Here is a 25,152-nt window from a genome sequence, read left to right as displayed (position 1 = left end):
CCCAGCCTGACCCCCTCCCATTTATCTCACAACCCCCTCGGCCCACAGCCTCATTCCTGATGAAGGGCTTTTGCCTGAAACGTTGATTCTGCTGCTGCTTGGATGCTGCTTAACCTGCTGTCTTTTTCCAGCACCACACGCTCAACTCTAATCTCCAGCATGTGCAGTCCTCACTTTCTCCTTGAGACTAAAGGTGATCATCCAGTAAAGGTCCATCATGCTGGATCCCATGATATCTCTGGGAGGATGTCTAGGGACTCCCTGCAGAAGTCTTTGAAGTGAAGTATCATTCAAATCTCATCAAATCCACACTCCCCTCTGATTGCCATCTTGAGCAAACTGAGGATCTCTGTTAATTATTGGGCATTCAATGTAAAGATTCACAAGGATGCTCACTCTCACCTAGGTTTGGGGATGCATTGCAGGCTCTGAAGGAAGCAAAGTATTCCTGCGGTTTTAATTTAACCGAAAAAATATAATAAGCCATGCATTGCTGAACAAGACATTGAAATTATGGCATTTGAAAAGGGCACAAGGGAACTTTACAAATATTCGATAATGCAACTTGGGTTCTGTAATACCCTGTCACCTTCACACTAGTAATGGATAAAGCTTTTGGTAGTCTTAATTACTTGCACCTCCTTTATATCAGAGGGGGAATTGAGTGTTAAGGGAAACTGGCAGAAACATGGAATCGAGGCTAAGCTCTGACTGAATAGTGGAGCAGCCATGCAAGCAGAATCATCCACTCCTACTCCTACTTCTTATGTTCCGACATCAACATGACAGATGCGAAGTAATGAATATATTGAAATAGTGAAAATAAAAATACTCTAATAACAATGTGACTCTTCATCATATAAACGGGCTCATTGTTCAATTATCTTGCAAGTTGTTATAAACAACTGTAACTATCTGGCTGAATCAGAAACATGAAAAAAAAACCTTGGCAAGTTTGTACCAACAATAAAATAAGGCAGAGAGTTAATGAAAAAGTCATATTGGAATTGAAATGTTAGCTCTATTTCTTTCTTCACAGATCCTGCCAGACCAACTAACATTTTCCATTTACATGTTTTTTATTTCAGATCTGAAGCATTCACAGTATTTTGCTTTTATTAAGACTACTCGGCCAATTTAAAGTACAAATGCAGGGGGATTAGACAGTGGTAGATTGGAAAGTGTTGAGGGAGTAAAGGGAAACACACAAGTGGAAGCTGCACATTGAACACAGAGTGAATCGATTTTCTTACTTACATCAAGATGCTTTAAGGTAAAAATGACAGGCGCTGCCAAGTAGATTCGGTTACTTTCTTTATTTATTGCTGCAGAGACGACCTGTGAGTTGACTATAACAGTGTGATTCGTTGACATCGCCTCACTTCCTAGCTTGAAGCTGGCATTCTCTGTAGAAAGATAGCTTCCCAAATTATTGTAGAGGACAAAAGCCACTCTTATCTCACCTGCAACGAAGGGATATGACATATTACCTTTACTGACATTTCAAGAAATGGATGTTCGGTGATTGTTTAAAAATAGATTGAGACTGTAATTGTGTTTCCTTGAAAGCCTGAATGCAGTGGAGTTTCACCTTTCCCTGACCCAAAAGTTCAGCAAAGCTGATCTTTCTTGCAGTCGGCATAAAATGTTGCAGTCTTAAATTAATTTGATTTCCAAAACCTATAAAACAGCATTGGATTTAGACAGAGCCTCTCACCATGGTGAAAAAGTTGCTTGAATAAAGTATATAATCTACATTTGTTTGGCCAGTGCAGAAGAAATATTTGCATTCACTAACCCTATATTCATCACAATCTATTTGATAACCAGACTTTTGAACAATAAGACTTTAGATAGTCTCAAAAGCAAAATCCATTGTGAAGCACAGACATTCAGCCTTCCTTGCAATTAGAAATAATCTGTGTAAATGATGTGATCATGCAAAACGACAGTAGACTATTTGGTCCCACATGTCTATTCCACCATTTAATAAGATCAGGATGGATTTGTTTGTGTTTTGAATTCCACATTCCTCTTTACCCTTGAAACTGACTAGGCAGCATTTAATACCCATCCTTAATTACCCAGAGGGCAGTTATGAGTCAACCACATTGCGTATCTGCATATTAATCTTTGGTGACTCGAGCACCAGACCCATTTAAATCTCACTGCACCTCTAAATTCTGTCGTCATCCAGTATTGCTTTTTTGTTCTTCCTGCCAAATTGAACTTTACATTTTCCCACATAAACCGTTGCCAATCAAAGGTCCCTTGATACACACATTCTGTTTCTGCCAATCAGCCAATCTTCTGTCCATATTAATATGTCACTCCCCAAAGGTCAGCTTTTACTTTCTGCAATAACATTTAATGTGGCCCCTTATCAAATGTCTTATTGGTGTCCAAAGATTATACATCTGCAGGTGACCATTAAATCATTGTAAATATCCATCTGGTTCACTCATATCCTTCAGGGAAGGAAATCTGCTACCCTTACCTTATCTGACCTGCATGTGATTCCAGATACATCAATGTGGTTGACTATTAATGGCCCCCAGAGAGATTAAGGATGGGCAATAAATATTGGCCTGACCAGCGATGTCCACATAAAAACATTGATGCCTCCCCATTAGTTGGTTTTAAACCTTCTCTGTTTCCCAATTGTGTAGGGAGCAAGAATACTGGACCCAATACAGTTCAGGTGTAAACCTTTCCAATAGTACTATTTACAATACTGTAACCAATGGCACACAAACTAGAATCCATTAATAGAGGCTCAGAGCTTTACCACACAGAAAAAGGCCCTCCTTGCCAACCAGGTTTCCTAAATTGAACAAGCCCCATTTACCTGTGTTCAGTCCATATTCCTTTAAACCTTTCTGAACCTTTTTTCCTATCAAAATGTCATTTAAATGTAGTAATTGTATCTGTTCTACCACCTCTTCCCCTTTCAACTCATTCTGTACACACAACCCTCTGTGTGAAAAGGTTGCCTTTCGGGTCCCTTTTAAATCCTCCTCTCTCACCTTAACCTATGCCCTCTAGTTTTGGGCTCCCCGACCTTGATGAAAAGACCTTTTCACCCTGTTCATGCCCTTCATGATTTTATAAACCCCACAGCTTCCTGCGTTCCAAGGAAAAAAAGCCCCAGCTTATCCAGCCTCTCCTTCTAACTCAAACTTTCCAGTCTCAGTAACATCCTTGGAAATCATTTTGCTCCCATTCCAGTTTAATAACATCCTTCCTATAGAAGGGTGACCAGAATTGTACACAGTACTCCAAATGTGGCCTTAGTAATGTCTTGTACAGCCATAACATAACGTTCCAACTCCTGTATCCAATGCTCTGACTGATGAAGGCAAGTGTGCCAAATGCCTTTGTTACCACTCTGTCTATATGTGATGCCACTTTCAAGGAGCTATGTACCAGCACTCTAGGTCTCTTTTGTCCCTTGTCATTTCTTGCATTACTTGGTCATCTCTCTAATTTAACGTGCCCCATGTGTATGAATTTCAGATATAATCCATACCTTTGAGGCTGTAATTTTCAATATAGTGCCTAGTATCTTGTATTCTCTAAGCAGAACCTCTCTCCAGGGATGAGACACTTTGGTTATGAGGATAGATTGAAGAAGTTGGAACTGTTCTCCTTGTGGGAGAAGGCTTAGTGCAATTTGATAGAGATTTTCAAAACCATAAGCAGACTGGATAGGGAGAAACTGTTCCGACTCAAAGGAAACAAGAACAAAGAACATAGATTTGAGTTATCTGCAAAACAAATTAAGGGTGAAGTGAGGAAAGCCTTTTTCACACTGTGCATAGTTAAGGTATTAAATGCATTGCCTGGAAATGTTGCGGAAGCAAGTTCAATTCAGCATTCAACAGGGCATAGATCAATTATCTGGATGAAAATAATGTTCAATGGTATAGAAAAAAAAGCAAGAGATTGTTACTTGGAAATGATCATCCATTTAACAATCTGTGTAGGCATGATGAGCTCCTGCTGTGCCAAAACAGTCACATGCTTCTGTGATAAATTTGCCAATTGTTGGCTGGGATTTTTCTCACTGGAGCTTAGGGGATGGAAAGGCGACCTATGGAGGTTTATAAAATAACGTGGGACCTAGACAGAGTTAATGGTAGTTGTCTTTTCCCTAGGATGGGGATTTCAAGACTAGCGGGCACATTTTTAATGTGAGAGCAGAAAGGTTTAAAAAAGATATGGAGGCAAATTTTATACACGGCAGGTGGTTTGTGTGTGGAATGAACTTCCTGAGGAAGTGGTAGATGTGGGTACAATTGCAATGTTTAAAAGACATTTGGATAAGTACATCATTAGGAAATGTTTGGAGGGATACGGGCCAAGAGCAGACGGACGGGAGTAGTTTAGTTTGGGATTATGGTCAGCATGGACTGGTTGGAGCGAAGGGTCTGTTTCCGTGCTGTATGACTACTATGACTAGTAGAACTAGCTGTTCCTTAGTGAAGGTACTGGATTATATCAGATTTATTCAATACTCACGATAGATGTATATTCTCAATAAAGCATATAATATGAAAATACTGAAACAAACACCTAAATATCCTCAATGTTGAGTTTTACCCCATCTAACATGCATGAAGTAGATTAAAATGGGTTAGCTATTTGTAAGAAATAATGGTTTGAAATGTTCTGAATTTCAATCAACTTTTCTGGCACAAGCATTAAGGCAGTGAAACATATCAATGTCTTATCGTTGGACTGACATGTCGATAAAATTGATTCCCTTCTATACTTCCTTCAAACCATAATTGAAGTTTGTGTACTGAAAACAAAAAAACTACAATTCCAACTCAATAAAATGCTGATATCAGAATTATCTGTAGAATTGTTGCAATTTTATTGGGCAGTTAGCGATGTCTCGATTACTCAATATTAGCTGCACAGATGATTTACTCCTTTAACTATCAAGCAAGTCTGAATTCAGGTCCATAATTCAATTTCGACACAAAGTAAATCATCATGAGTTCAATACGATTGGTCTTTAACAATGCCCTGACAACATTTTTAGTGGTTAACTTTCAATAACATATTTCAACATAGGCCCTATGATGCTTGGGGAAGATTTTCATCTTTGCTTCCCATTGGAAATCTGCTAGAGAATGACATCTGGTTTTGCTGAATTTGACCCAGTTCTTATTTCCCTTAATCCTGATTTGTTTATTTTCATTTGGCTTTAGGCAGGTAATGAGGGAGTGTTGCATTCATTTCAAACAGGTCCATGTTTGAATGTGGGTGGTCTGAACATAAATAGCATCAATGGGAACAATGGTTGCACCGATATTGCTATGAAATAGCACGGCACCACTGATCGCATGGATTTCTGTTGTGGGTGGGAGGCCAACAATTGTTCAGCCCAACGTCCACACTTGTCACCAATTCTCCTTCAGCAAGCTGCTTATTTGGAGAAAGTTGGTGATTTCAACACTGCGAAGTAACTCCTTTAAACCAGCCCTTACTGAAGCATTTGGATTCTAATGATTCCCAAGCCCATATCTTAAACTCCTTATTTAGAGGAACTAATTTCAATTAAATCTTACCATTACGACCATTCTTTTTCAGAGTACTTGCAGAAAGTTGGATGGAGTTCCCATTTATTGCATTTTGCGGAAATTGCAAATCTTCTGATGTCCCATCTGTGCTCAAGCGGGCAACCTCTAACACTGTTTATATAAGAACACAAAGAAGCAATTGTGGAAACCATTTATAACACACCAAATATCGATGTCTGCCATTCCATATTAGAACTCTTTATGAACTGTCTTTTCAAGTTTTGGTAAATTATTGATAAAATCTTAATAAAAGAAAGATGCTCTCAAATAGTGGCCATTTTTAATGTGTCTTTCATGGAATATACAGCATAGAAGCAGGTCATTTGACCCTACCTGTCCATGTCAAAATTTATGCTCAATTTGATCACTTTTAATGATCTCATTATCAATATAACCTTAATATACTGATAATATATTATACCACTACCTTTACATTAGCTTTTCATCACACTTATTTTTAGTTTTCCCTTAAACGCACCTGGAAAATCCATCTCAACAACTGTCTTTTCTATTACTGCAGAAGTATAATGTGGAGGTCAGATTATCCTGCTCTAGACAAAAGGCAAAGCCACATCAAACATTTACAAATGGAGATGCATGACTTCCACATGTCTAAGTGCAACTTCCCATTTCTAACACTGGATATTTTCATTAGTTTGGGCAAGGAGGAAGGTCATGGACCTGCACACAACATTTGCTGGCCTCTTTCTGGGGCTGGGCATTTGAGACCCTCCACAGTTTCCATGGAATTGGCAGAATTGTGAAGGTGACGTGGTTGACTTTGGCTCAGAGGCATCATGAGAATGACATCTGGAGTGAGAAACATAATTCAAAAGGAATTAACAAATCCCTGTCTTAATGGAATACTGCATGATGTGTTTTAACACGATGACTAATAACAAGGCTTGATTCTGAAGAGATAAGCGATCATTGAATTGACCAGAATTCAATTCTGGAAGATTGCTTAGAAGACTGTGCATTAGGATATGATGGATGGGTGGGGGAATTTCAGGGTTGGGAAGGACTCACACATGAACTGGACCAATGTTCAAATGAATGGAGACAGTCTTTAAACCTGGCCACCCCATCAGCCCTGCTTCAGGAGGCCACGATGCACACTTTCACCTGGATTCTGGGAGGTAGAAAAATTTGGTGGTTGGGCTGATTTCAGAAAATGATCCAAATCCCGATGCCTGCTTCAAAGGGAGTATTCAACCATCCTGCTCATATTTATCACAATTTAAAAAATTGGACTAAGGAGTCATCTCCCTGATTCTCTCTATGGTGGCCTCCAGGCAATACCAAAGGGTAAACCTGCGATTGTGACACCAGTACATGATTGTACTCTGGTGCTGCTCTTTGGATACTGAAGTGCACCAGCATGCTTCACATTCCACAATGAAGGCCTTTCAAAATTTCTGCCAATTTGATTCAACCAATTTAAAAACTTGCTCACTGATCAAAACTGTGCTGGAAGGGGGAAAAGAAAATTGTGTATCAACATTTCCAAATCTATGGAATTTAAATTTATTCAAAACATGTTGGGAGAAACCTGTGAGATAATTTTCTGAAACAGATGTAATTTAGTCTTTTGTTACATATTTTTAAAAAAAGAGGTGTCAGCTATTCATTTCGAGAAAACTAATGTCTCCAACAGTATCATACATCTCTCACTGCCAAAAAAAAGGCTTCTTAACTGCTTTAAACATAATGTTGCTTTTCACAACAACTACACTCACATATGTTTTCAGTGTTTTCTCGGACTCTGTCTGTCTTGAGCAGGTTGTCAGCAAGGACAAAGGCGCCTTGCTCCACCGTATCAAGTAACATAGTGGCTGCTCGCAGCTGATCGCTTGTCATTAGGTCCTTCCATGCATCCAAGGCTTGAGGTTGTAAGAGATTGTTAACTGTCTCCACCATGGCCTGTAGTTCAGGGAAGAGAATAACACTGAGTTTTACCATAGCCCACTTACAGACAGCCATGTGTTCAATCCCCCACAGCCCATCAGCAGGATCACTCTGGGGAGACACAAAAGTGAAGAGATTCCCAAAATGTAGGAAGGGAAAATGCCCTTCTGTGTGGTTTTAATGCCTACAAGGACTAGCAGTAAATCAATGGTGAATTTCAAAAATTCATTGGTTCACTGTAAGAAATCATGTTCTCTTAAATGGAAGTACAAATTGGATATGTGAAGAAAACTAGTATGTGAATACTGTTGTGATATATTTACAGTCAATAGCTACTAATGCACTGAGAATAATCTTCTTGCATTGAATGTGTGGGATAAAAGGCAACCTTGGCTCCCTGTTAATCAGATTTAGCTTGAGCAGGCTTGTAAAAAGGAATACTGTTTGTTTTGCCCAAAGGTAAGAAGCTATTACCTTTGATCCATTTATTATAATTCAGAGAGGCTGGTTGAACTACAGTTTGTGAGTACTCACCACGGAACAATTTGACTTTTCCAATAAACAGTGCCATATCACGCAGAGCACTTGAGCGAGTGAGATGCATTTCCAGCATTTTTATACAGTTTCATTTTTCTTTAGGGAAAAACAAATCAAAACCAAGACAAGAATATGGTGCAAATAGATAAGAAAGTACTCGTTGCAAAAGTTGATAACCATAATTGGTGCAAATTTCTTTACAACCAATTCTCATTAATGGACAAGTTGTCTCATTGTTCACACTTGTTTACTTATAAACGGTCACATCCTAACAACCTGCACACAGCCTATTACTTTAAGTGCCAATAATTCACTAATTCTCACCTGACTTGAATTCCCTCTCTCTGACCCTTTCACTTTGTGATAATAACAACAATTCATGCCAATATTGTATTTGCAAAGCAACACAATTGCCCTGATAACTCATCATGTGAAGTCATAAATGCCACCAGCTTACTGATGCAAAATGAATAGTTTTTTTTAAATGAGCAAGAAACATAGAAGTGTTTAAGAAATAAGTTTCTTCACTATGGCACTATGTCTAGAAAGGAAATTAATAAATAAACTACATTGGTTGAATAATAACTTCTGTTTAAATAAAAAGCAATAACCTGAAATTACATACCACCTTTAATAGAGTAAAACATATTAAGGCATTTCACAGGAGGATACGTAGGCAAAAATGGAACTGAGCCAATGGCAGAAATATTTGATAGGTGACCAACTGTTTGGGCCAGTTTTGAAAATGGCTCCAGAGGTCAAATTTCTTAAGTCTTCCTTTCCAACATGGTTCCTATCATTTTTGAGATGGGGAGGTGGGGAATTGTTTCCAAATTACATTAGCATGATTCACAGAGGTAGCTTCCCATTGAAACATAATAGCTACCTTCAGTCACACCTGATTTTATTAGATAGGGGTAGGAAACACATTACCTGTACATTACACTTCATTGGAAAGCCCTGTATGTTGTTTTGTGGCTGAGTTAAGTTGGAAAACCTCTCAGGGAGGTAGGATATCCTTTTAAACGTGTTCTGGATGATCAAAAGCTGTTTGGGAGAGATCAGGTGCTTTAAATGTGGTTAAAGGTGGACATCAATATATGAATGTTCAAGAAAGTTGCATCAGAACCTTGTGAGAAACAGGTATCAAAACCAAAGAACACAAGGAGCTGCCAAAAGACACTGCCTAAAACTGTCCAAAATAGTTGTTAAAGAAATCACTTGTCAAAAGGAGCCATCAACACCAACTATCAAAACTAACCATCAAGCAGTGAAGGCATTTGAAACCCTTGCCCTTTAAATATTTGAGAAAACGGTCTAGATTTTTTCTGTTGACGTAAGCATAAAGGTTAACTTTATTGGATTAGCCCTGCATTACTGATTTCACAACTTTCTATTATCACAGTCAGATGCCTGCCAATTCACGTTTTGCATTAGAACTACAAGTGGTTATAATCTCTTAGAACTGAAAGTATAAATTGTAATGCTTGCTCTTTTGTAAAGAATTAAATGTAATTAAATGTAGTGAGTGTGTTTTATCAATGAATGTGCTTTTTTTTGAATAGGTGAATTGTTCATTAATTAAGAACTTTATGTCTTGGCTATTAACTTTATCTTATGACTACTGAATCCACTGTTGTCAATGTAGGACAATCAAGGAAGTGGGCATTCAGAAGACAGCACTAATAATCAGTGGGGTCATTGAGAGGTTTAAAGATGAGAACAAAAATTTTAAAATCAAGGTATTAGTGCAGATGGACTGATGGCGGTCTGGAATCTTAAGAATGACTGGTAAACAGGATTTGCTCGGTGAAGGTGAGGACTGTAGATTTGCTGCAAGCTATGATGTCGACAGCAGAGTTTTCGATAGGTCAATGTGGAAGGCGGACAATGGGATGCTAGGAAGGATAGTGGTGGAACAGTATAATACAGATGTTAAAAAAGATGAGAAATTCAGCAGAAAGTGAACTGAGGGAAGGACAAATATAATGAACTACAGAGGTAGAAGTAAGCAATTTTATGTTAGAGCAGATGGTAGTTGAAAGCTCAGTTGCATTCACTATTGCAGTATAGCTAACGTTACAGCCAATCTATTCACAGCAAGGTGAAAGGTACAATTGATATGATTGGATTTCAGTGCTGGTCATGTTTCAAATAATGCCATGGAATTTTAATGTTTATTGGGGAGAGCAGATTGGGCCTTGGTTCAATGATTAATTTGGAAGTCAACACCTATAATTTGCCTTGATTTTATGTTTGTGGCTCTGCAATGGGACTTCAGCCAGTGATATTCTTACTCAAAAGTTAGAGGGCAAGAGTGAGCCATAGCTGACGTCTAAATAAGAGATCAGCTAACTTTTTCATGGCATATTGTTTGGAGTGAATAATGAATGCTATGCCTAATCTTTACCAGTCCATGGTAAGATTTCCTGGTCTATATAAATGTTCACAGTCTTGTGCAATGCAACACACTATCAAAAATATCAATAATGCTACATCTGTGTCCAGCAAAAATGTGTGGTTACTTTTCATAACGGAGCAAATCAGATTGACTCCAGACAAACTATTTAAAATATCTCTGGCCAATAAGAAATAGGAAATCAACGGATAATGAGAGACTGTTCAATCTTGCCATATCCTGAATTCAGCTGCCATCTTGACAGGTGTCTGAAAATTATCCATGTTGCTAAAATGCATCTTTAAAAATTCCATTAAAACTAAATAATTCAGGGTATCATGCCGTAAATCCTGGAGAAAAAGCTTCTGAAGACTACTTCTTCTGATGTTGGAAGTCTCGAGCTCAGTATGGATCTTTCGGCTGGAGCTTCATTTTGGTTTGAGAGCTTTGTGCCTATGTTTTGTGCATACACACTGATTTCTAGCAAGCAATCATTGTCACTCACAGCAGGTTCCTCATCAACATTCTGGCTCCATGCATAGATTTGTTTAGGTTATTGTAATTAAACCACTCCCTTGGCTTTCTCTCATCAGCTATAGCTTATCCTGGCCTGGGAATTTTCAGCCAGTTATCGCTCACCCAAAATTATTCTGTCTATTGTGCAGCTTCTTCTGCCACAACATTTCTACACTGCATCAAGTCAGTGTCTATGCTGGCACCTGGATGTTTCCACTGCTGTGCCGTATTCAGGACCAGCCGCACACCCGCAACTGGAGCTCACATGTCTGGACACCCCTCAGTATGAATTCAGAAGCCCACACCCCATGCTCTCAGAACATAATTACGATCATTAGTGACAACCTTCTTTCTTGTGATTCCAGTTTTAAAGTCCTTAATGCTTCTAGTCAACTTATGCATGGCTATTATTTATCTTTCTCACTTCATACTCTTGCATTCCTCATGGCATTCAATTTCCAGCTTCTATTGGTGTTTTTTGGCTTCAGTGTGCCTGCTACCTCCTCAGTGCTCCAAAGGACATTGCAGATATATCCCTGTGCTTCTATTGTGTAGCTGGTCCAAAGTGTTCCTACCAGCAGAGCAACTGCAACCATATTTCTGACTACTCTTTAGATATGGTGCTTCAGACTCCCAGTCTCTTCCACCTTCAATGCCCAGTATTTTGCTTTCTCTTGTTGAAATCTCCTCCCTGAGTGAGCAGTCACAACTACCTTCTTCAACTGATATCCACACTTCTCTCTCAAAGAAAATTGTAATACATCATTAAAGTAACAAAATTATCAAAAAAAATCCAGGAAGATGAGACTGAAAAACAAGAAGGAGCATAAACATTAAAAAGCAATAAAGATGTCAAATGAGAAAAGGGTTATACTAATCTGAGAGAGAGGTTTTCATTCTTGTTTCTGAGAACAAATCAAAGGCAATCAAGTATCTTCTAAGGGATATCTTCTTGATACACCATCAGAAATCCACAAGTGTTGTGAAAGGCCAACTGTTTTAATCCTAAAGCTAAAACACCAGGGTTAAAGAATGAACTCCCCTATGTTCTATCCAGCTCCAGTGAGTACATTACTACCCTCAGACTCTCATGATGGATAATCTAAACTACTGTATTTGTTGCTTATAAATCTGGTGTCTTCTACATTGGGGAGATGAAGCACAGACTGAGTAAACGCTTTGCCTAGCACATGCATGCTGATCACAAAACTGACTGAGCTTCTGATTGCCTGCCATTTCAACACACCACAGTGTTCCCTGACCAAAATCTCTGTCTCGGGCTTGCTACCATCCAGCGAAGCTTAGTGCAAGCTTGGAAGACACTTTGTTTTTCCGCTTAGGAACCCTGTAGCCTTCTGGAGTCAATACAGAGTTCAATAATTTTAGGGCCTGAGCTCCTTCTGTCATGTCATTACCCCAGCCCTACATACCAGGCCTTGTCATCACGTGGACTGCTACCACAAACAACCCATTGTCAGTCAATAACGATCTCCATTAGCAGCTATTGATTCCCCAGGCTGGCCTTCCTTTTCTTGCCTAACAGTTTTTCTCTCTCTCTGGACTCCATCTCCACCTACTGTTTACTCACTCCCAACCCCCCACCCCTTCTCCTGCAAATATACCAACCTTTTCCCACCTACAATCAATTCTGAAGAGGAATCACTGGAACTAAACCGATAACTCTGCTTTCTCTCTGCAGATGCTCCGTGACCTGCTGGGTTGTTCCAGCAACTTCTGTTTTTGTTTCTGATGGTTACGCCATTTTCTGTCTTGCCCATATAAGTGTATGCATATATACATGTGCCTGGTATGTATTAGCATCTTCTGGCACACTAGTATCTCTTAATCAATGATTTAACATGTTATGTTCTGATTTCGGAATATTTTATTAGCATATGGGAACAAGTTGGGCAATGTAAGACACCTTCAGGAAACAGTCCAAAAAGTGCCATTAGCTCAGGATAGCGATTTCTTATTTTTATCATTTCAGATTAAGAACAGGGATTTCCAGAAGGCACAAAGAAACTAGAGAGAAATAAAAAATAAAATAGTAAATCAAATTGCAAAAGAAACTGGTAACGCTGATTGTGGTAGATGCCTCGATTGCCTTGCACCACATCTTATTTACCACCTCTGCCAATATGTGGCACAGGGAGGTTTTCTGAAGTAGATCACTGCCAACTTGTCTATACTGTGTCCAGGATTTGTCCTATTATCAGCGGCAGAGGATACATCAGTGGTAAGTCTAAACAGAAGAATCACTTAACTTAGTTAACAAAAAGGTTTATTGTATGATAGTAATAGTACAGTTTACATCTCTGGTCAGGCATAATCATTAAGGAATTCTCAGGTGTTGGGCCTGTATGAAGACTGTTAGGGAACTCCCATTCTCTATCCAAAGACTGTGTGACACTATCAGATTGGGTGGACATCATGCAGCTTCAATATGAACTCTTTCAGGACCATTACCTTACACAACATGGATAATCTGAAAGTAATGCCCCTCATGAAACAAGTGACGTGGCTCTTCAAATTTCCCATTTCGTTGAACATTCCCATTCCATTGTTACTCAAAACACATTTCCATGGAACCACCAGCATCAATATATAATTCCAGTGAACAGCACTAGCCTTTATTCTTAGAGATCACTGTTCCCAATTTTAATATGAGTAAAATAATCAAATCACTTGACACTTAGTACCTATAGGCTCAATAGCTGAAGAACAAATTTGAAAGTGTACTGCCTATTTGATTTAAACACAATTATTATTTCCATTATTAATACATTTATTGTCATTCTGCCTCATTCTCTGGTACTGTTCCAGTTATCTCAGTACCCAGCATGCGGGTACTGTAGCTTGCCAATTTATTCCAATCAGTTTAAAAAGGATGTCAAGCCAAATGGGCCCTCACAGGATGATATTAGAAGTCAAAAAGGCAAAGTTAATTAGAAGATTTTGAAACTAGTTTGTCATGCACCACAGAACTCCTCAATAGACAGCCAATTCAGGGGCCAAACAAGGAAACCACATTATCATGACTTTGCCTTTCATTTAACATGAAAATGATTTTGGTTCTCTTACATCAGTCAAAGCAGAGGCACAGTACAAAATGAAGACCTTTTGTGTTTCAGTACAATTTGCTTTGGTGCGTACTATCAATTTACCCCAATTAATAACCATCTATATTCTCAACATATTGACATATTTTGAGTTTAGTGGACTCATGTGTTACTCAAATTGGATTTTCTTTTGTGGGGGGGGGGGGGAGCTTGGGATGCAAAGTTATTACTTAAAAGTTAATAAAATCATTTGAAAAGAAAATCATTTTTATTCAAGTGCTGCTATTTCAATATTAATCTGAGCAACAATTATTTGATGACAGTTTCTTGCATATGGACTTATATTTTGATGCATAGAGGAAAAATAATGAGCAAATTCCAGCAGGACTGGAGGGCTACCTCCTCGCAACTCCTCTCAGTCTAGGTTTTAGCTAGTTGTTAAATGATGTTTTTGAAAAAGGTTACATGGCAAAATGACAGCAGGGGATCAGGCAAAGCACAGCTTATCAAAATGTAATTCTGCTCAACGTACAGCTGGTTAGCTCAAAAAACAGACACAAGGGTTTTTGTAAATAAATACTGGAATACAGCATCATTAACCTTGAGTTTGCTGATAATATGCTATCTAAACTGAAAACCCATAAGCAAAATGTTAAAAGACACACACCACAGTGGGGCAAACCACTTCCATTCTCTGTAGCATGCAACCTTCCCTGAGGAAGCACTTTGATGTCAGTGGGCAGTCTGAAGAACATGCAAACTCAGGCTGCTCCTCTGCTCTCCTGGGAGACCATTCCTACTTTTTTTCTCTGAATCGTTCTCTCCTACTCTCTGTGTACTCAAATACTGGGCACTGGCAAGTTGCCAGAGGGTGACAAAGCGACTGTTTTTTTAAAATCCTAGCTCATCAAGGCTGCCAGTGTCATTACAGCTGGACTCAAAACACATCTTCAACTGATGTTCACAGCATACATTTTCTAGCAAGACCACTGGTTGATAGGTAGTGGTCAAGTAAGAATCTCTTGATTTAATACTTCCCTCCCTATCAAAGGGGCATGGAGCTCAGTAGTAAACAAGATCATCACAGTAGCAGGGCCAGACGATTTCACAAAAGAATGACCTTCTCTTCCACCAATTAATCCAAGCCAGCTGGCTGTGTACAGCAATAGCTGTCACAGTGTAAAAGAGCTGCACACTGTCATCTTATGCTATCTTTTGTGCAATCAGTGGAGCTGAAGCCATGACCACTTGTACTTACAGAGTGCTCTCAGTGCTTACCCAAAGAGATTCACTCCAATTAACCTTTTAATACTAAAGCAATTACAACAATTAGTGTTTAAATAAAGGATGGAAGGTAATTTCCCTACAGGTATTACACCATAAAATATTTATTTTTTTAAATTTTTGCACAGATTTTCACGTTTAAAAATATCCATGCTTTGAGAGGCAGTGCATAGTAATACCAGGCCATTGTAACAGGAAACTGCCAGCAGCAGCAGATGGGCTGTTGCGAATAGCACAAATTATTTTTTTTTGCTGCTGTAATACTTCACTTTATGGGACTGAAGCCATTACCAAGGGCACCAGCATGCAGAGAATGGCCTGCTTAGAGGAAGAGAAAACAAACACCTTATGTCTAATTCCATGAGCCAACCGACAGTGCAATAAATTAAAGCAGATAATTTAACAGCCAGTGAGCCTCAGGGAGACACAAAGCGCAGGAAAAATGTAATTGCACAAAAAGGGTCTTTAAATGGGTGAATATGCATAGTGAAATAAAACTGTGGCTAAGTTACCTGAATGTAGGCCCTGCAAGAGCGCTCTCTTTTCTGAAGCTGAATCCACAGAGCCAGCATTATCAATAAAACACAGAATATCGGAAAGTTAATGAAAATTGGAGGACACGACAGGAAAAAAAGACATAATTTTACCTTTAGAATGCACAACAGGAAGAAGAAAGGCAACATTAAAGAATCAATTGTGTAAACAGCTCAGCCTATGAGCCTCTTCATTGTTTTGTCACGCTAACTTATCTTGGGTAACATTCAACATAACTAGACGTACTGTACATTTAATTTGCTTTTCCAGTCCTACACTTCAGTAATATGAAGAAACCAGATTACCTCAGTTTGAGTTACAGGATTTAATTCCCTCCCACTACAGAGTTCCAAAACATTCTTAATCGCCGTTTCTGCAGTCTATTTAACAAAGATCCTTCAAACTGCACCAAGATGTTCTCATCTGCATTCATATCCTTGGCCCAGATATTTCCATCAGGATCAGATCCCTATTTTCAACTCTGATTAGACCAAAAATGCTTACCTTCCTCCGATTTTGCTGAGTGAGTGGAGGGTTCTTCAGAATTGATTCACTGTTGCAAACATTGAAGGTATTGACAGCAGAGAATTCTCATAGAAGCCACGGTCCTTCACCTCCACCACCCTCCCCACTCCAACCTCTACAACACTAAACTTCCGTATCCCAGCAAAATGCCCCAAAGCTATGGAGAGAAGGTCAGTGTCAATGGGGATAGGGGGTAAGGTAGGTGGGTAGATTTGGAGGTACATAGATTGACAGATGGGAAGAGTCATAAGGTGGCAGCTGGGTAGGTTGGAAGAGATTATCAGGTCTGTGCTAGTCAAATTTGATCGGTTTGGATGGGATGGATGTTGAGAGTCAAATCAGGTCATATAGATACCCAGGAATTTGACTAGGTTTTCTCCTGTCTAACATTTCTCAGGTACATATCCATATATTTGGCTCAGTGGTTAACACTGCTGCCTCACAGCACTAGGGACCCGGGTTCAATTCCAGCCTTGGGCGACTGTCTGTGTGGAGTTCACACATTCTCTCAGTGTCTGCATGGGTTTCCTCTGGGTGCTCTAGTTTCCTCCCACAATCCAAAAATGTGCAGGTTAGGTGAATTGGCCATGCTAAATTGCCTGAAGAGTTCAGGGATGGGTGTGTTAGGTGCACTAGTCAGGGGTAGTTATAGGATGATGGAGTCGGGGAATGGGTCTGGGTGGGATACTCTTCTGAGAGTTGGTGGGCCAAAGGCCTGATTCCACACTCTCTGGATTCTATGTTCTAATATTTCTAATAGTTGGAAGTCTCTAGCTCTGCTCAGACTGACTCTTTTTTGCAAAATCTTACAAGCAATTACCATAGACTTCTTGCATTGGAACTTCCAAGGGGTCCTGTTGTGCAATCTGAAGGTGGAGTTCATCCAGTCTCTAACCATCCGGAAACCTGAATATTTGAGCCTTTGTCCAAGTTAAAAGAGGCAGAAGGTGCAGACATGTGGCAGGGAAGAATTTATGACTAAAGTGTAAAGTCTGAAAATAACTAAGCTGAAATAATAAACTATGAGCACATAATTCAATATTAACAGCTTTATTGTTAACTTTTTATGTTTGTGTAAGTTAATAGCCTTTTTCTGAGACGTACTGGAATCTTGGAACAAAAATGTCCATTAGTTGTACAACGAAACACAATGAATTCACATAGCCCTGCAACATGACGTAGATGAATGTTGAATTAACTTGATTCACAAGTCAGACAACTTGAAAATGGTTCTCAACAATCACAGCTCTGATACCTGTTGCACACAATAGGCCATTTTGGTTACTCAAGCTTGTGTCAAGTTTGGAAAAGTTGAAAATAAGAAATTGCTGCAATTGTAGTTCAATGCAACACCTAAAATGCAAATTCATACATTATGTCAACCTCGATAAAAAAAAGAATAATTTTGGTTTGTCATAATCGGTAGCATTTGCTCTGCACTGTTTGGTGCACTACATTGTTAAGAGCTTTAGTTCACAAATGGAAGCTAGTCACATTTACTATGAAATTACTAAGGTGGTCATTTTGCAAAATAACAATTAGATCACTGTTTGCAATGGTTTTATACACATTGCATTTTTTGTTAATTCACATTAATTACGTCTGATTACATCTGACAGAATTAGGATAGATGCACTCAATCAAATCATGGACGTTAAGTGATATATTGTCCGTTTATGACCAGAAACAAGACAGTGGTAGAAAACATGTTACTTAAGGTATATATGTATTATATACATTATTTAAGGGTTGATGAGGACAAGGGTGTCTTGTCATATACATGGGTTTCCAAATGGTGCTTGATACAGAGCAACACAAAAGACATTTAAGCAATGTTAGAGCTCATGAGCTAAAATGGACAATGGCAACATGGATTTGAAATTTCAAGAGAGACAAGAAAAAGAATGCAGTAGTGTGTAACCATTGTGTACTATGAGGGGAACCATGCAAAACTTCAAAAGGACACTAGTAAGTCGGTGGGATGGGTGGACAAGTGGCAGATGTAATTAAAAGCAGAGAAATCTAAAGTGATTCATTTTGATATGAGGAAAATGGACAGATGGTATTAAATAAAAACTTATAAACTCTAGAGGGGGTGCGGTACAGACTGACCTGGATGCATTTGTCCATCAATCATTAAAAATGGTAGGACAAGGATGAGAGGGCATTTAATAAAGCTTACAGTATTTTTGATGATTAATGAGGGGATAAAATATTAGACCAAGGAGGTCACATTGAACTTGTACGTGCAGCGTTGGATAGTGCAGAAAAGTTGCTAGATGGAACAGAATTTCAATTTAGCATCTGGACTAATGAGTGACACCACACCATCTGCAAATATATAGTCCCATATACTAAACTATGAATAAGCGTGCTGTATGTTGAAGATTTTTATGCAACTCAAAATGCAGCACGCAATCTTTTGAAAACACTGTTATAACAAGGGGGTGGCGATACTGACCAAACATGCCAAATTCCATTTTCATCATTTGCAATGAAAGCATTTTCTGGAAATATTAACCAGTGGTGTATCTGAGTATCAGTTGGCTTTTCCATGAAAACTGTGGATTAGAACACTTTGCTATCACTCAATGAGTACAAAGTAAATTTCATCATATATTTACTTCATTTTGCAATAAATGTTCAATTGTTTTAAGGATATCTTATATTTAATAACTGACATCACCTTTAAACAGATGTCTGCAAAATCCCTATAGCTCATTGCTTACAGGTTCAGATAAATGCACGATGTAGCCCCAATTATCCTACTCTTCTTTCCCAATGGCAGGAATACAGACAACTCAATGGAAATCAGGAATTCTTCATGGAAAACATAGCTGGAAAGGCATATTTTGCTGTCTAATGTTCCAGAGGACTGGCAAACGCACAAAGAACATTTATAACCTGCAATCTTTAACAACAGGCACTCTGCTGTTGAAACATTCACAATATTAACTGAAGGAAAACATTTAGCATTATATCCCAGAGCATGTTTGGACTCAGATAGGAAGGTGCAAAGTTAAGTCAAACATACCGATATTTCCAGCAAAGCTTCATATTTTAATCGTTAAGGCAGGCCCTATTGAATTGTTCATGCAGATTTGATGTTGCTCCAACATCAATTAAAAGTGTTAAACATGGAGATTTTCATGGGTTGGAGCATCCTAAATCATTAGCCACAATCATCTCAAGGGTTCTAATGAGAACAGCAGTCTTCCACTAACTTCAAATGGAACCAAAGCAGCAACACCGTGTAGGAGGTGAGCTTTTCTCTCATGCTTTTTTTCCCCTCCCCTGTGATTGAGGGCACAGGTTGAACTAGGAGACAGGAAATTAAACATATCAATCTGGGCAAGTATATTGCAATGACTAAATAACAACAGCATTTGCAGAGAATGGTCTCGAGGCTTTCATTAAAATTATTTAAACAACGTCCTTTGGATCATGATTGCAGACAATGATACCATTTGCTTGAGTTTCAGCTCAGAATTCCCGACCTTAAGCGAAAACTGGGAATCACTGTGGAGCAGTATGGAGACTACGGGTCCGCTGGATCAAATCTGTCAGTAGGCAGTCACTTCATAGCATCCTGATATTTCACTGCTGAAGTAGGTAATCATCCAAAAATTTGAAAGGAGCAGAATGTAATTCGGGTGTGTGCCATTTTCCTTTGCTTCAGCTTTAGATATGTGAGCATCACAGACTAATTTTGGCATTCACTGACTGTTATAATACCTTTCAAATTGCCTTTATTTCAGCTTAAGGCTCAGATCCAAATTTCTCACCCTCAAGATAAATATGAAATTCTCTTTCCTAGAGAACCCTTTATTAATTAATCCTGTATCATTCCCTACACATTCCCTCATCTAAAACAACTTGTCACCTGGTTGGTTCCAAATACAATTGTCTAATAAACTACCCTGGATACACCACATGAACTCACTATCTTTGCCAATTTGAGTTACCCAATCTAGAGAAAGATTTTTTGAAAAATCCAAGATTATTACAGTGCATTTCTTAAAAGCCCACATTACTTATTGATTTATACTCTACCCTGCAGTGTACTCAGAGAACTCAATCCAAATTAGAAACTATATATACTAGTCCTGTGTTTTTATTTCAACCAACTGATTCCAAATTTTGACCTTCTGAAGCAAGACAATATCTCACTACTATATGATCTACTTAACAGAGCTACACCGCCTCCTTTTATTTTCTTACCATCATTTACAAATGTCAAATATGTATAAATATTCAGTTCTCCATCTTGGTCACCTTGCAGTCCCTGCAACCATATATCTGATTTGGCTATTATATCATCCTTATTTATTTGTATTTGTTCCATCACCTGATCTATCTTGGTCTGGAAGTTGTCTGCATTCAGGTAGACCTCTGTCTTTTTTAACAATTTTTTTCCACTTTCTGATACATTGCCATGTTTATTGGCTGTTCATTCAGGTCGTTTTGGCTCTCATTATCCATATTGCTACTCTCTACAATTAGGCTGAAAAAGGTATGATGACTTAAACAGGCACCTGGCCCAGAAGACGTCTTGACCAGCTGAAGAAAGCTATATTGATCAATGACAACCTGCCTGATGAGTCATAGGCTCCTTCAACATGAACTGCTGCCTTGAGGTACTCAGTGATTCTTGCCTTACAGAGACCAAGGGGTAGGAGCAACATTCTACAATACTACCCTTCATTGCCTCAGCAGCCAGGGTGTTATGTTAAGTCAAAATGACTGATTTTAATGATACTTAATTGCTACCAGGAAGGTAGCATTGTTACTTGAAGGGTCATTCTGGCTCATTATTCATCAGGCTCAACCTTTTGCAGCTTATTCTCTAGCTCTAACCATAACCACTGCAAATGAATAACTGCATTGCCTCTTGGGGTGTTATTCTTTTTCAGGCTTTTTAAGTATACATCATTAAGCACCAAACTAGTATACTGTTGATCGTACAGAAAGTGAGTTTGTTTTAACATGCACTTAAGATTTTATAAACATAAATGCTGACATTATGGACAATTTTAGTACCTGATCACTGAAAATCAATATCATTCAGCGTTGTAAATTGGAAATGCTGGTTAGTCTACCATGCCAAATGGTATTTTGAGCAAACATCTGAGGCAGTGTTGCAAGTCAGCCATTACTTAAACACACCATTTAAAATGGAATAACTAATAAGGTCAGAATAAGTTTAATGAAATGCTACAAAGAAATACTTTTTTTTTAAGTCTACATGGCAACAAGATATTTGAACCCTACCCAGAGTAAGATTGGCGAGAGCTTTTGACATTTTGCAATAAACTATCTTACACTGGAGGAAATTGGTATTTCTCGACAAAACCTGCACAATACCCAGAAGATCGTTATTATATCAGTGCCTCCTCAATCGTGGCACTTTTATTAATGAATATAGAATTCAATATCCCACTTAGCTATCACAATTTTAAACTCTGTTGGCATAACATATCATTGCACTTAGTCGCGTTGTGAGAATAAAATTCTTGTCCATAGTTTGGAGCCTTGCTTAATTCTTCAGTCACTGTATTATCTCCCCTTTTAAAAGGTGCAGGTTTGTGAAACAGGAACGGTGGTTTTTAATAGTTATTTACTTCATTTAGACCAGTAGAATAGGAAATATAGCTGCATTTCTATTTACTGGTTCCCTTAACCAAAAGCATTTTGTAAATCCATGTTGAAAAATGTGCAGTCAGGACAGTCATAAAAGGTCTGCATTCTGTTGTGTAGGAGTCAGGGAGACAACAGACCAACTTTACTCTCTGGGATGTCTAAACTAAACAGACTCCACGGTCAATCATTGCAGTTAGACAATTTGCTGCCAACGTCATGGATATGATGCAGGTGTCCCACTTTAATGTGCGCTGTAGTTTTATAAAAGTGGTGTATTGATATCAACTAAATATTTAAAGAAAAGCAAAACCGTTGAGCTCACAGGAGCTTAATTTCCTCTGACATTGTATTACATAACAAGTTTTTGCAAGCTTTCCTTTTTGCGCTGTTTTTATGCAATTGTTAGGTAGTTTAGAGAATGCACAAAGGAATTTTATGTGTATACATTAAGTAAAGCCATCATAGGAAATTAAATCCCTGCTACCAATCTTAAATCAGAAAGATTAAAGCCCAATTCAAATACATGTCAGTTCTGTAAGAACCCTTAAATGGGGAGTGCAATTAGTTTATGGGAGACAGAAGCACTTTACACATAAAGACAAAGGATTTTAGGCAAGTGTTAACTTTAGGCCTGAATTTAAAAAGGAACTGAGTATCAGGCTAAAATCCAAAAGCATGTGAAAATTAGTGCAGAACAATAGAAAAATACAATACCCTTAAATATTGCAGCAAAGGACAATATTCAAGAATAAAAATCTCATGGTATTTTGAATCTACCTGAAAATTAAACTGTAGAAGAACAATATCTCTCAGGTATTCCTGCTGCATTTATCTGAGTCCATTTTTACAGACTTTTCAATTTGCCCACGGAACAACACAAACTAGGGAAATTGAAGGTGACAATGCCTTCCATTAACAAAGACTTCACCTATATCTTTCCATCTAATGCACCAAAGGTCCCATCAAACTCAGAATGAATCAAAAGGGGGAAAAAAACAGGAGAATCGAATAAAACCAAAGTAAAGATGTAGATTTCCTACCTTGTTTAGGCTCCGAGCTGCACTGTCTTTTCCACCTGGAGTTAGGTTTCGAAGTTGCATGTTGAGCAAATCCACTAATTGTTCCATGAGCTTGACAGAGAATAAAATATCACCAGCATGAATCAGACTTTTTGTCTGCTCTGCAAGTTCTCGAGCAATATTGGCAGCAGCCTCACCAGATCGAACCTGTGATTTAAAAAGGTATATCATCTCAAAAAGATAAATTGCTTTCTTCCAATCTGGAAAAAGAAATCATATAATGAGTCCATTCAGTCACCAATTTATCTATGCATTTTGTACAAATCTGTCTAAGAGACATTAATACTAGTCAAGGAATATCAACGTCTACTTTGAATTTGAAGTGGTCTTCTAATGTGGTCCATATCTATAGAGGATTTGTCAGTTCATTGGTGATCAAATGTGTCAAATATCTGCAGTCTTCTTTCCCAATTGCTAAGCAAATCTTAACAACTGTTTTTTTTCTGTATTGGACACATCCAAATCTAGAAACCATAGCTCTGAACATATAAATTCTGTTAGGAGGTCTTTTGTGACCTAATTTAAACAAGATAATTTTGTGGACATTCTAATGATCTGTCACACACCCAGATCACTTATCTTTCTCAAATGAGTTGAACTGGCCTTTCAACAGGGATTTGTCGACTTATTAATAAGCTGTGTATCTTCAAAACTCTGTGACTCACTAATGAACAAAGGCATTGAAGGAGGTTTCATGCACTTCAGCACAATTTACTACCGTCGACCATGTGTTTTACCTGAAGATTAATATTATGCTTACAGTTTAAACATGATAGCCCTTATCAGTATGATGCTTTCCAGCCCCATTCACCATGACATGTTAATGATAACGGTCTAATAATAAATTTCTGGTCAGGTGTTGATTAATTCCATGGGTTAGTTTACTTAAAACAAAACAACTTCAAGTTATGAAACAGACATTACATCAACAAACTGATTTCTGCTTATCCATCCTACAGCGTAATGGCAGGCAAAGTCACAATTACTGAAGATACATACTTGGAGTCTTTATATTTGAACTTCTCAAAAGACATGGTATGTATTACACAATTCTCCAATTATTTCTGCAAATGTTTTTCAAGTGGGGCCATCTATTAACATTTGTGGAATGAAGTTTACTAGTAATGAGGCAGAGAACGTCCTAGTGCTTATATGCAATCTGAATTACATACACCTCATTCCTGACTTTAAACCTACTCATCTCTACTCCATGCTAACGAAATAGAAAATTAATTTTATTTTATTTTTGTTTAGGAGAAGTAACACAACTATTTAAGAGCAAGCAATTAAGGAAACATATTTAAAATGATGGGATCCTACATAACGTAAGACCAAAAGTAGCTCAGACTTTCCAATCGGCTTTCCAGTGTTTTGCAGCTGGGGATGCAACAAAATCCTGATTGTAACTGATTTCGAGAGAATTGTATGGGAAACTGAAGATTAGGCTGAACAATTCACAAAAAGACTGGGACCCTCTTTTCATCTATCTCAGAGAATGTGGAGGGTTCTGCTGAAGTTAAGTAAATAGTTACTCAGGGGAAAAAAAGACTAAACTATTAAATATCTAGTCTGACTCCTGAGTAAGGATTAAACTGACTCCCAACTTAATTCACACACCACCAGTTTGGTTTATCAGTGGGGTGAGTTTGACTTTATATCCACTTGGAGGTGTCAACTAAACTGTGAACTAACCCATAAATGAAAATTAAAAGTTAAAAATCAGTCATACAACACCAATGCTGTAATAATAACTAAAAAAAAACAAAATGACTGTGGATGCTTTTAATTAGAAACAAAAATATTGCTGGAAAAACTCAGCAGATCTGGAAACGTGCGGACAGAAATCAGCATTAACATTTCAGGTCCAGTGACCCTTCCTCAGAATGGAGGAATAATAATCCAATAATAATACATTCAGGCTCATGCAAATGCTGGACAGTTCTCTAGACAGCTCCAATAAGTGTCAGTATTTTTTATTTATACAAACGCATGTTTACTTTTAAGAATTCCAAAGGGCACTTGATGTCTTCCAAAGTTATCCCAGAACCATACTCCTGAACTGAATTTTGTTTATCTGA

At 38.2% G+C, this 25,152-nt stretch overlaps 1 protein-coding gene across 15 annotated transcripts in view; it reads right to left on the bottom strand.

The window, feature by feature from the left end:
* The window catches only part of LOC140490074 (adhesion G protein-coupled receptor L3-like), a 652,730-nt gene that overhangs the window by 108,907 nt on the left and 518,671 nt on the right, over positions 1–25,152 (bottom strand). For 12 of the 15 annotated variants that reach the window (XM_072589074.1, XM_072589083.1, XM_072589073.1 and 9 more), the window contains exons 9-13: positions 23,036–23,221; positions 15,809–15,847; positions 7,331–7,514; positions 5,580–5,702; positions 1,258–1,463 (exon numbers count right to left, since the gene is read on the bottom strand). In XM_072589074.1, the coding sequence (XP_072445175.1) occupies positions 1,258–1,463; positions 5,580–5,702; positions 7,331–7,514; positions 15,809–15,847; positions 23,036–23,221 (738 nt within the window). The remainder of the gene's footprint in view (positions 1–1,257; positions 1,464–5,579; positions 5,703–7,330; positions 7,515–15,808; positions 15,848–23,035; positions 23,222–25,152) is intronic. The other 3 variants (XM_072589076.1, XM_072589079.1, XM_072589088.1) reach the window with 1 other exon arrangement.

This window comes from Chiloscyllium punctatum, chromosome 2 (assembly GCF_047496795.1).
Source record: "Chiloscyllium punctatum isolate Juve2018m chromosome 2, sChiPun1.3, whole genome shotgun sequence".
Lineage (NCBI taxonomy): Eukaryota > Metazoa > Chordata > Chondrichthyes > Orectolobiformes > Hemiscylliidae > Chiloscyllium > Chiloscyllium punctatum.
The sequence above is the reverse complement of the archived record's forward strand: the minus strand, read 5'-3'. Positions and strand labels throughout refer to the sequence as shown.